Source organism: Antedon bifida, chromosome 6, assembly GCF_963402885.1.
Source record: "Antedon bifida chromosome 6, ecAntBifi1.1, whole genome shotgun sequence".
NCBI lineage: Eukaryota > Metazoa > Echinodermata > Crinoidea > Comatulida > Antedonidae > Antedon > Antedon bifida.
Window position 1 is genome coordinate 17,573,101 of NC_136231.1, and position 14,097 is coordinate 17,587,197.

Below are 14,097 nucleotides of genomic sequence, written 5' to 3' on the forward strand. Positions count from 1 at the left end.
AAATTTGGTCATTTTTCGATAAAATCCCTGTACAGGGATCTTTTGCAAAATCACCCAAATTTTGACCTTCTTAAAATCCAATTAATATGCACTAATATTGCTATATGTGCACGTATAGTACCATATCATCATCTTATAGTGTCATGGAACCACTTTATGTCGAAAAATAAAAAGGTAGACATTTCGTCATTTTTCGAGAAAATCCCTGTACTAATAGTATAGGGATTTTTTGCAAAATCACCCAAATTTCGACCTTTTTAAAATCCAATTAATATGCACTGATATTGCTATATGTGCATGTATAGTACCATATCATCATCTTAGTGTCAAGGACCACTTTATGATGAAAAATAAAAAGGTCGAAATTTCGTCATTTTTCGAGAAAATCCCTGTGCTATACTGCCCTGATTTACGAAAGGGCATTATCTCAATTTTTTTCAAAATTGAGATTTTTGTCTTACATGACTTTTGAGGGTATAATCTATCATTTAAACTTAACAGCTACTAAAAATGTTTTCTATAAATATTAAAAATATTAAAAAAATTAAAATCAGCTTGGGCATTATCTTTATTCATACCTACAAAAAATTCAGCAGAAAGCATTATCTTAAAAAAACAATACACAACAGGAAATGATCGCTTGACTGCACACTGAAGCAGTAACAATTATCCAATCAGAGGTTGACTTTATGCATGCTAATTACCACGCTCAAACTATGTTTGTAGATGTTAACTAAAATAAATTGAATCTTTTAATCAAAATATTGTATTTGACAACACTAACATAAATTTATGTGGATACCAAACTAAAATGGAAAAACATGACTACAAAGAACATTTTCAAGTGCCTATTGAATGAGTAGGCCTAAGTTTATTACTTTTTATTACTTATGTCTTCGTTATTATCCTTGAAAATGTTGAAAATGTAAAAAAAAGTCCAATGGTCATTTGTAGTGTTTTCCAATTGATATTTAAATCAATGTCAAGCAACTTTTGTTATAAAACAATGGCATTGGGAAATTTGTATTTTAGTCTTTTGAATTACATTTTGATTGAATAGAGCTTTTTGGGTGTGGCTGTAAGCAAGCGTAGTCATTACATTGAATTCCATTTAAAGAAGTACTATTTTAAAAAGTTGAAACAAAATTAAACCGGAAATGTGAATATATGGATACCAGTTATATGTCTAGAGAGTTTTTAAAGAAAAACAGGAATTCCACAAATTAAAAAAGACAACATAATAAAGAAATTGATTCCACAAACAGAAAACTTTTGGAAAAATCGACCAACTTCAAACGTACGCAATCTGTTAGAAAACGAATAAATATATCAAATACAAAACTTGTAAATATAATGCATAAAGCAATAATCTGTATCAAGAGAGAAAATGCGATAAAATCACTGTACATCGAGTTTTTATAAATGGTTTTTTTATTTTTTTGTCATCAAATTTCATGAAATCCTTCCAAAGCGAGTACCACAATCCCGCCCCCCTAAACCCATCCCCACCCCAACAAACACCCTCCCCACCCCTCGCCCAACGGCCACATGTTACTCACTCTCCTTAACTTTAACCTATCCCTAATGCAACATATTTGTCTTGTGCTATTAGATGTTTTGTAGTGTACATTCTATGTAAATATAGAGATAATGCCTTTTGTTAAATTATCTATTGTTATTAGTTAGTATGAATAATTTACAAGAAGGAATTATCTCAATTTTGACCCCCTAAAAAATAAATTATTAAAATAAAATTCATGTTACATATTTTCTATATATGTACTAATACCTATTATAACTGAAAAACCATTAATTTGTCTTTAGATTTTTAAAGATAAACTCAAACACGTTTTGCTTATTTACTCAAAACTACATTTTTTGAGATAATGCCCTTTCGTAAATCAGGGCAGTATAGTACAGGGATTTTTTGCAAAATCATCTAAATTTCGAACTTTATAAAATCCACCTAATAGGCACTAATATTGATATATATGCACGTATAATGCTATATCTTCATCTTATAGTGTCATGGGACCACTTTATGTCAAAAAATAAAAACGAACGAAATTTGGTAATTTTTCGAGAAAATACCTGTACTATTAGAGTACAGGGATTTTTTTTTATAAATCACCTAAATTTCGACCTTTATAAAATCCACTTAATATGCACTAATATTGATATATGTGCACGTATAATGCCATATTATTTTCTTATAGTGTCATGGGACCACTTTATGTCGAAAAATAAAAAGGTCGACATTTGACCACATTATGTGATTCGGGTCGAAAAGTGGCCAAATATCGACTAAAATGTGTAGTGAGGTAACATGAGCAGATCGTATAAACGAAATTATGATAACTTCTCTTATTAAATGACATAATATAATGACAAAGTTGAGCGCAATTATGTTTTATTAAATTGATAACTTGTTTATTATCGCACAATATTGAACATATCAATTAAAACCCATATTTGCGAATGAACATCAATAAGAATAAAGGGAGAAAATGTAAACACATACATATATTGGTTATACACATGTTAAACCTAAGTTCGACTATTTAGTATCAAGCAAGAATTATACAATTCACACATAAATTATCTGCACATTATAAGTTGAATAATTTAAATAGCGAAACCTTTGATAGCATAAATGCTTGGTATCCAGTATATATTGGAATTTACAGTAAGACTTGAATATATTTAACTGTATTTTTTTCAAATTAAATGCGGTAAGTAAACCGTGATCAGATTAGCCATATCTTATTAATAGTATTATTAATGTTGTAGTTCCATGTCATAGCATCCAATCAAGCTTTGTTTATTTTGCACGCTCTACATAATGAAACATAAATATCCAGTTTAAACTACTGGTACAAATATTCAAATAAATGAATAATGCAGTAATATTCACCAAACATTAAAACTATTTTTATTTTTGTATATAATATATTGTTTGTACTATGAAATATGTCCTACACACCTATTACAATTATTGCATTTTTATCATTTTTATCTATCTCTCAAAATATTTAAAATTGTCAATAATGATTAATAATAATTCATATTTGAATTATTCAAATTAATGACATAATTATACATAACAACACCTGTCGATAATGTATTAAATATTTAAATTAAATTAATCATTCATCAAATCGTTTCTAGTCGTATAAAAATGCAAGAAATGTTATCCAATAAAAACAACCAGATTTATATTCTTTAAAATTTAGATTTAAATATAATTTAGTAATGCACATCAAGATTATTAACATTACATTGTGTAATTAATGAGTTTGTAAAATGTCCAATATATATATTAGAACTGTTGACTCGATAGATACATTTGTTCAATCTATGTATAATATATTCATATCTAATAAATAATTTATAACTTCTCATTCATGAAGTATTTATACTTTAATATTAAACATGTCCAAAATAACTAATTAAAATCAATATGAACACAGACAACATCACTTATTAACTAATAATTAATTTAAAACTAACGAATATTGGATTTTAAAATCTTAAATATGATTTGGGAATAAAATTAATCAAACATCAAATTTATATTTTGTGAAAATCTGTTCCACAACAAGGTTCAAAATGTTATTTTTTGACCGATGTCCCTTTAAAATGTATGCATTTATAAATGAACATACAACTGAATGTTCTCATAACCAGATTTAACTGTATATTATTATCACACCTGTGTGTATAAGGAGAAATCAATTTAGCCTTATACCAAAATGTCATACTTTGTGTTTCAATCGACGAGTGGGGGCAGATTGTTGGTTATATGAATAATATTGTTTTTAAAAGTTTGATTTATTTTTATACCAAACTTATAAATATATGTAAATAAGGTAGTACTTTTAACATGATAACAATATCTGAATATCCAGTACAAGTTTAGGGGAAAATACTACCATAATTCAATCTCCAGATACAAAATTCAAATTTTGATATGTAAATATAATATATGCAGATTAATTTTTAAGAATGGTGATACTGGTCTATTTCTATTATAACCACATTATTAAACCACATTTATATTATTATGAAGTTTACTGGTAATGTCCAATTGGGATTGGTACGTTATGGGCATTCTACAACTTTATTTCTTTTATCATGACTACTAAAAGATATACTTACAAGAAATAAGAATAAGTGACCAAGACATAAGTACCATAGTCAAATATTCAAAAATTTAATAATATAATTATACTTTACTTTCATTGCACACACAAATTATTTCTTCATTTATATGTACAACTTGAGGAATGTTGTTTAAAAAAAATAGGAAAGATTAATTACATACACGACACATAAAATACACCTTTAAAGTCTATCATAAGTTTTTGTTTGACTTAAAAATTCATTCTCTTTTGATAAATACTAAGCATCTAGTTTACAATCAATAATTCTATTTACAATATAATAATTTGCATATTTCTTTCATAGTCATATCTTAATTGCTATAAGAACCAATGGGAAAAGGGTAAACAAGTCACATGATTTCAAGACAGATCACTGATTGGTGGATAAGAAGATCAGTCATCACAATTTTTGAACATTTATTTACTAGTTAGCATATTAATGAGTTCAATAGCAAATATTTGGATATATTAGCTGGGGAATATTGCAAATGTTTGAAATATCTGGAAATCAGCAAGTATTTATAATCTATAATGGTATTTTTTAAAGATAATATTGAAGAACTTGTTCTTATTAACCACCAAACCTCTAGTATTATCAACCAGTACATATAAACATCAATTCTATAAACCAATGGGAAATAATAATACACAATCATAGAAATATCAAAGGAGTCACATATTATTATTATGATATTAATTAATCACAAATCTCTCACATTTCAATACAAAGGAAAATAAAGCAAATTTACTGGAAACATTAAAAATCTCACAAACATAAAGCAAACTTTTTAATACATCAAATGGCCATGATTTGATAAAATAACTGAGAGCTAAATATTTTAATGAGTGAGATAACACACTCTTCCCTGTTTAAACTCAAATTAACTTTTAATATATAATTAAGACAAATTATGATTCAAATTAAGACACTCTTGTAGCACTCAATTAAACAAAGGCCCCAATTTATCAAGTGTGTAACAAAAATAAAGAATATAAATTGAAAATCATTGTACTTATAATGAACACTACAGGAATAGTTTAAACAAATATCTGTAAAATGTTAATATAGTAACATTCTGATAAATGTCTATTATGCTTTTAGGGAATGCTGTGATAAGTTAATTTTAACATTTTTAAATTTTAAACATCACAAATACATAGAACTGGGACAATAAAAACAAATTTAAAATCTATCAATCATAAAATTGCGTATTTTACCATAAGACCTAAAAATTACACAACTGGAAAAGTTCTACGAATTCATCAATAGTTGAGGATCAATTGCAAGTTCTTCCTATATATCATAGGAAGATAGATAAAATACTTAAGTACTACAATTAAAATACATAAAAGAGATCAACGAATCCTTGCATGCATTTAGTTTGACAAGTAGGCATTCATAATTCTAAAACATTGTGAGTAAAATACATGATGCGTTCAGTAACAATCTCTCTTAATAATAAAACAATAACTAAAATATTAATAATAATGTCAAAACTTTCTTGCATAATACTTTCAATTTTTAATTCTTTGCCAATGGTGTACATACATGCCTTCAGGAATGCAAATAATTGAGAAATAAATAATCAAATAAATAATTATAAATAACAATAAAATCATATTATATCTTCTATTTAGTACTGAAATTAGAACGACAACTACTCACTCAATCGTAAAATTGTCATTTTTTCGTTGAGTTAAATAATTTGTTGTCATGAAATTGCATGTATAGAGAGTTCATTTATTCTCATACAGTTTACAGAGTGAGTAATAATCATTACGCATTCACTTTTACACACTTATATTAATACTTGTAATTGTTTATGCCATAGGGTTTAAATGCTGATGATGATGATACATCATATCTTGAGGGGGAGGAGGGGGTTTTTCCCCCTCTTTGTTTCTTTTACTGCGCTTCTTCTTTTTCTTCGTCTTCTGCTGATTTCCTCCGTCAAAGTGAACCAGGCAGAAAACCAAATCTGTTGATTTCAGTACAAATTCATAAGGCGGATTTGTGATCACGTATCGTTTTGCTGACGGTGTTTCAGTGATGTCCGCAGTGGGTGGGTTGTCGCGGAAACGATATAGTCCGAAGCACAGCATACCATAGTTCTTAATTGCTTCAACAAATAAATCTCCATACATTCCGCCATCCTGTAAAGAAGAATTATATTTTTTTTAAAAAGGAAGACAAATAAGCCATGTGATCACATCAAAGTATTATGCTAGTTTAGTTTAGGATCTGTGTTGGTCATGGAATGTTGATAATGTACATTCAAGACACTGTATACTTCAGTAGAAATCTGATTGGACGATTGTCGGTCACATGATATAATGTGTTCTACTCTGCGTCCAAAACTAAAGCACTGCCTCCTTGAATGGTTTAGGCCTTGGCCTCTCGTTAAAAGTATAATAATGAATGTTTTCATGAAATGGTACAAATAATTTCATTTCACCTCATGAAACTATTTGTACCATTTCACTTATAAACATTCTATATTTGTATTATAGTTTACTCTTCAAAATAACCCTTGATTTAAATTGTTCAATTTACAGTATGTAAATATTTTGCCAACTGGTGATTACTTACTGCATAGGTTGCAAATGATCCTTCGTACAGAGGTAACTGGGCCACTCTACATCGGTCTCGATTGGCTATAGTTTCAGGTGACGCCGGTCCACCTAGCATGCCTCTTCCCTCTGCTAAGATTTGCTCAAGTTCAGGAGTAGCACCACCAGTTATTAAGGTACGGATAAGGGTAAGTGCATTGTCATTAAAATACGTCTACAAAAAAAAACATAATATATTAGGTGAACTCTGACATGATTTAAATACAGGACTTGGTATCATATCAACAAGATATGTGTCTGGCCAATATAAATAAAGTATTTTAAGACCATTGTCAGAAAATTCAAACATGCTAACATCAAGCATTTAATACAGTAAAGGTAAATTGCTTTGGAAGTAAAAAGATTATAGCTACCATAAAGAAAATAATACTTACTGCACTCATAAGGGAATCTAATACGCTCACTGCAAAGGCAGTTCCGCAAGCGTATGGTTGGGTCATATATAGTTCCGTATCAGGATCATCGTCATCGTCTTGGTCCAAAAACTGAACATTGTTATCATTTACTGAAAGTTAATTTAAATGTTAATTAAAAAATAGAAAGTTTCTAGGCTCTTGATTCGTTAATACACTTGTGTGTATCGCAGGGGCATATTCTTTATGTCATACAAGGTGTCGTTTTATTTTATAAAGTCATAATTTGGAAAAAAAAAATGCATTTCTTTATCAGTATACCTAATACAGTGGATTCCTATAAAATTTGGAAAAAACATCCAAAAATCAAAACCGGTGTTTTGTATGGTTTGTGTCCCAGTGTTTTACTAGGCAATTGAGTTTAATTCTACTGTACAAATCAGGCTTCTAAAATTCTATTTGGTGAAAAGTTTTTTTGTTTTTTGCACTTTCTTGGCAGCTAATGACTATGATTTTTGTTCTTACTTTCTTATTTACTTATATCGTTGAATAAAATAAAGCAAGATTGTTCGAAATTTGAAAGCCCAAAAATACTAAACTTACCGAGTTCTGTGATCATAGGGACATTCGCTCCAACCATTGATCCACAGCGTTCTCGAGCAAACTGTGGCTGGTGTGGGCTACTTGGGATAGGTGGCAATACGGAAGGCATGAAATCTGTTAAATACAAATCAACATTGTTTGTTAATATAATACAGTAATAGAAGTGATAATTCAGTGTTGTTTGATGTCAAAGTACATTGTAAATGTCTATATGATTGGACTGAGATGGAAATGATGTTTTTGATGTTGTAACAGATTGTAAAAGGGTTTTATAATAATAGTAATATCTGGTAACTTCAAATTGAGTGTACAGTATTAGCTATTAATATTCTTTTAGCATAAATAAAATTTAAAACACGAATGAAAATATTTATTAATAAATTCGGAATCAGATAAAGTTTGTAAATCGTTTTGTACATAAAACCATTACCATTATGGTTATTAAAATAACTGATTAAAATCAGAGAGACAATTCAGCTTGTATTTTCTGAGCATGCTGAAGATGCAAAAACATCAAAGCAACATAAAGCATACAACATTAAAGCATGCACAGCCATTAAATACACAACATTAAATTGTCAAATAAAAAACAACACAAATCAATCTGATAAACAAGCAAGGATAAAGGAAGGGTTGTTATTTTGTAGGTATTGTTTCAACTTTCACAATACAAGTTATTATTGTTATTAAATCAAATAATATATTCATACCCTATTTAAATGTTAGAATTTTAAAAAATAACCATAAAGGTTTAGGTTAAAAATGAAATTTTGACATTAATATGTAAATTTCAAACATTATATGTAAATATTTATATATTTAAGCGTACAGTTCGTCGGTAATATTTAAAAATGTAAGTAATGTAAATTTAAAAGTTAACAATAAGTTTGGTTATAAAAGTTATGACAAATACCACTTTCACATTGCCAACAAAAAATTCAGTTATCTTTGTAATCCGGGAGAAAATGTGGAAAACAATTAGAACAATATTAGGCTGGGAGATGAGTCTAAAATACGGGAGTCTCCTGGCCAAAATGGTTGATTTAGTGACTGTATGTCACAGAAAATGTCTAGTAATGAATCAAAAGCTGAGATAAGGAATAGAAGGGGGCAGAAGGCCTAAATATTTGTAAGATCATTATTATCACACCCAGCATCTTTACAAATTTTAAATGTTCATTATGAAAGAAATTTTATACATTTAAACAAATTTAATTTGGTATCAGAATCTGATTCTCATTATATTAGTAAATTATGTTTCAACAAGGAACATTATGACATACAATGTATATAAAGTGAAGTGAAGACAAAATGCAGAAACATGTAATGGAAGAAAACAATTGATGAAAGGTGAAAACAAAGGTCAAAGGTAAAAACAGAGGTCAAAGTTTAAAGAAGAAAATTCAAGTGAAAGGTCAAAAGAGAAAATGGCACATAGACTCACTCCTGGTTTCCCGCTTATAGCAACAAATTTAACGCCAAATAATTTCACAATTTTCGTTAACAAAATGTGCAACTTACCACAATTCAAATATATTCTCTTAAAAATATAGACATGTACTTTGAGTAAAATAATCATTTGTTTGTGCATGATGAAATATTTAAATACAATAAAAACAAATTATTTAAATAAAAAAATTACTTTTTATAAATTATATGGGCAATTTTTCTTGCTTTGTGTGATATAACAATTACAATATTTTACTTATAAAAATTTAGTATTTATCAAATAGATAGAATAAAATGAATTACTAAATATGAACCAAATGGGTATTTTTAGTAGTAATAGTAATACGTCTGTATTATGATTATTATTTGGAATAAAATGTTTATTTTAATTACTGCACTAAATGTTTTTGAAAGGTATAATGAAAATATTTTTTTTCTTTATGATATGCAATTAATTAGTTTTATAAACACTAATAATTATTCATACTTTAAATGAAGTACTGGGTTTAGCTGTAGTGTAAACACTATACTATATTCATACTTTAAATGAAGTAATGGGTACCTGTAGTATAACAGTGTTAAATGGATATTTCTTAGGGATGCCTTAGACTAATGCTTTAGTAAATTACAATGCACAGAGAGAATGATTTTAAAATGATTTGAATCATTTATTTTGAGAAACCAGGTTTGAAGTGAGAATGACAGGTGTTGAGATTAAACACTCACCATCATTGTTACTATTTATAGAAGAGAAAGGAGAATATGGGGTACCAGAAGTGGGATAAGCAGCATGCTCAGATTTACGAAGCCAAACAGTCTCGTCCTCTGTTCCCTCGCCATCGTCACTCTCCTCCTCCTCGGCAATAGGAATGTGTCGGAGAATCGGAGCTGACGGCTGGGAAGTGGAGGTTTCACCTGGTGTTTTGTCTTGTAGGATTGATACTGTGTCGTCAAATGTCATCGCTTTGATATTCAACGAAGCCAGAATTGTCTCCTTGTCCTGCAGAGATTGGTCTTCTACCGAGAAATTGTTCGTGGACAAAATCACACACATGTCGCAGAGATGGACATTAACGGCACGGAGGTCAGCACGGTTCAATGGTGATCCCTACAAATAACAGAAATATAATTTCATCAAAGTATATATTGATATATTTTCATCGTCTGGACCTAGAAACCACCAATATTATGTATTCAGTAATAGAATGATACTACTGCTAATAGAAAAAGCTGCCTGTTATTACAATAGAACCTTTAGTTTTAGTAATAAATATCATAAATACTGTATTATTTTGAAAACCAAGTACAAAAGTATATTTACGTACTCCATGCAATAAAAATACAGGCATTATTTATTCCAAATGTCATCATTTGAAATATATTAAATGTCAAAATATAGGTAAATTACAACATAACTAACGTCTATATTGAATTGTACTGTACCATACTTTTTTATTCACTTCTGAAATCTATTACAAGGATCAATTACTGTACTAAACTCAACCATATTATCCTTACCAATAGTAGATAAACCTATATTGAATCATTTTGAATGAAAAGAAATTATGAAGTGGGTTATACAGTATAATAATTGTTTACGTACATTCAATATATACACTTTTGGGAAATTCTTAAGCATGTCCCATTCATGTGATATGAATTCTAGATTGCCAATGAACACTATTGGTTTCAGTTCATGGTAATGAAAGTTGCTGGCCCGTAGTGGCATTACAAAATTTCGCAAACCGACTTTCGGTGTGTCTTTATCGCCAAACAAACAGACAACAACATGTCCATTTAGAGATGGATCCTTCGCTGCTTCTTCCCGTTTCTGAAAAATATAATAAAACAAGTATCATTTCAATTTGTTGAAAAATATAATTTAATATCAGATACTTATCACAATATACACAAAAGTGTGATTTCTTGGACTCATAATCCTAGTAAACACAAGCAAACTTTACCAAACTTTTGTTTGTAGACGTTCTTTAAAACTAAAGTTCCTGTGACAGGAGACCATATTCAGTTCACAAACATCAGCAAACTAGTTTGTCAAGACAGTGCCTAACCTAACCTCTGGAAACTATTTTTCTACAGTTTGCCGAAGTTTTATCTACAATGGCAAACTTTGGAAACTTTTCTTGCCAGACTCAGTTTGCCAACTAATAAGTTTGCTAGTGTAGAATATGCTTTATGCATGATATTTTACTATTGCAGATCACTGGAGCCACCTCTATGATTAGATACTGGGTATAAAGGTGTTCTTTAAATTTGAGACTTACTACAACGGTACTGTGGATCGGTCTGCTTGGTGTCCAGTGAAACATTCCTGTTGTATCTAGTAAAATCTCGTCACTCTCTGAATTGGTATCTTGACCCTTGTTGCTGGGACTAGAACCATTGCTAATGGATAGAAGAAAACAATAAGATCATTTTACTGGAGTAAAAAATATTCCTGAAAATAGTTGTTATGATTCTGATATGTTGTTCATTTTTTATAATATTGTTCATGATGCTAGGACAAAATCAAGATAACAATTATAATGACAATGGTGATGATGACAAGGAATGTTATGATGTTGTTAACATAATAACATGATTAAGGATCATGCTAGTGTCAACAATCCAAAATTAGGACAACATTAATAAGGAAACTGGTACTGATGTGTATAATAAAACCTTGTGTTAATAGTGCTCAATTTTGAAATAAGAGAAAAGAATAAACCATTTCATATGAAGATAATGATTATTTCTTAAATGTAAATATAATGATGATGAAATCAAAGATTACACAGAATATATTATAATTAAGAGAAGATGTATAACAATAATTACAGTGGAAACCAAGATATAATAAACATTTATCTATGCAAGCTGGTTCCCATAAGACATTGTACATTATTTTACCATATATTACCAACCATACTAAAAGCATTTGCTTTCCAGCAAATGAATGTTTGTTTAGTTATCAATCAAAAGGAGAAATGCAACAATTAATAACACCAACCAACAATAATACTATTTTAGCATCTAATAAGACCACAGCAGTGTATGCTATATTATACATGGTAATCTAAATCATCATCTTATAAATCAAACATTTAACGCATCTAAAACATTATACTAGCATATAAAAACTAAACCAAAATCTGTATATTAAATCATTTTTAAAAGCAATAGCTCTTATAAATTGTTTAATTTAGTTAACTTTTAATTTTTGTTAATCTTCAAACATTATACTATAGCTCAAGTACTAAAAACAAACATTTTTTTTTTTTGAAAGGAAGACCGAAAACAACATGGATGGCAAAGATCAAAAAGTGAACAGAACTTTTCACATGCAGACCTATAGACATTCTTGCTCAAAAACGTCCAGAGTGGCGAACACAAGTGAGACGCGCATTGTCTAATGGCGATTAGCGTTTAAGATGATGATGTTCTCACAAAACCTATATATTACAAAACTAACGCCACACTTCCCAGAATTCTGTGCACTACCTTACTGCCAAACACAAAACATTACTTTTAAAACTTGCTTGAACTATTCAATAGCAAAACATAACTATTAAAATTAAATTAACCAGAATAATTAATTATTACTATAATATAGAATAATTTTAACTCTTTATTAACTCTATATTTGATATCTTCTTTTTCGTATTTTGAATGTTTAAGTCGGGAAAAGTAATTACATAAAGATTACTTATTACTGATACATTATTGCGCTATTTATTCAAAGATTCATGTCAAATGAATGAAAGATAAAAATTGAATTATACATGCTGCAAACATTTAAATAATTTTGTAAGATTTAAAAAGATTAAATTTTAATTAAAGATAGTATAATGGAAAATAGATTACTTGAAACAGTGTACCAGTATGAATTTATTACTAACAATGTGGTGGATGAGACTATTTTAAAGTGGGACAATAATTTTATTGAAAAAATATTTCTATTATCGAATATTTTTGTCATTATGTGGAAGATAAAAACATTAATTTATGACTACATATCATACATACAGCAGGCTAAAATATATATGGAAAAGCATTTAAAAGTTAGAAATTATCAGAAATAAATTAAATCTTTGTCTTGTGGATTTCTTTTTAACTCAACTAAGAAGTACTACTATAGCATCAAATATCAATTGATCAACTTTGTCCTTTGAGTAATAGAATGGCAGATTGTTTACTATAACATTTATCAAAACACGTTGATATCACAACATCCAATATTGTGTATCTTTAAAAAAGAAAATAAGATTATATATGGGCTATTAGGAAACGTGCAATCACACCTAACATAGAAGAGACACCATGTTTAAAAAGAAAACAAATTTCAATGCAAATGAGGATTAAATTTCAATCTAATAGATTGAAAATGAATCAGTCTTTGAATTAGGATCATAATTCAAGTTGTTAAGCCTAAAACACGGGCAGGATGGCCAATGATATCACACAATATTCATGTGGACTGTTTCAAAAGAAAACAAATTTCAATGCAAATGAGGATTACATTTCAATCTAATAGATTGAAAATGAATCAGTCTGTGAATTAAGATCATCCTAATTCAAGTTGTTAAGCCTAAAACATAGGCAGGATGGCACATGATATCACACAATATTCATGTGGCTCTTTCCAGTTGGATTAAATTATAATCTAATTAAATTGGTCATCCACTTTTAGATTGAAACTTGAATCTTTATTATTTTAAGAAAGTAAGAAAATAAGAATTATAGACACATAAGATATAGTATATAATAGTATGAAGTACTCAATGTAAGATTAGAAGTATTACATGGTATAAGATAAGAATATTAAGATTAGAAGTATCACATGGTATAAGATTAAGATTAGAAGTATCACATGATATATAAGATTAAGATTAAATGTATCA

General features: G+C 28.8%; 1 protein-coding gene across 12 annotated transcripts in view; it reads right to left on the reverse strand.

Moving 5' to 3' along the window:
• Positions 1-2,394: 2,394 nt before the first annotated feature.
• The window catches only part of LOC144845192 (calcium-activated potassium channel subunit alpha-1-like), a 95,138-nt gene continuing 83,435 nt past the window's right edge, over positions 2,395-14,097 (reverse strand). For all 12 annotated transcript variants that reach the window (XM_078702367.1, XM_078702374.1, XM_078702373.1 and 9 more), the window contains 7 exons: positions 11,482-11,602; positions 10,803-11,030; positions 10,115-10,307; positions 7,751-7,864; positions 7,169-7,299; positions 6,754-6,948; positions 2,395-6,317 (listed from right to left, as the gene is read on the reverse strand). In XM_078702367.1, coding sequence (XP_078558493.1) covers positions 5,985-6,317; positions 6,754-6,948; positions 7,169-7,299; positions 7,751-7,864; positions 10,115-10,307; positions 10,803-11,030; positions 11,482-11,602 — 1,315 coding nt within the window. In that variant the 3' untranslated portion in view covers positions 2,395-5,984. The remainder of the gene's footprint in view (positions 6,318-6,753; positions 6,949-7,168; positions 7,300-7,750; positions 7,865-10,114; positions 10,308-10,802; positions 11,031-11,481; positions 11,603-14,097) is intronic.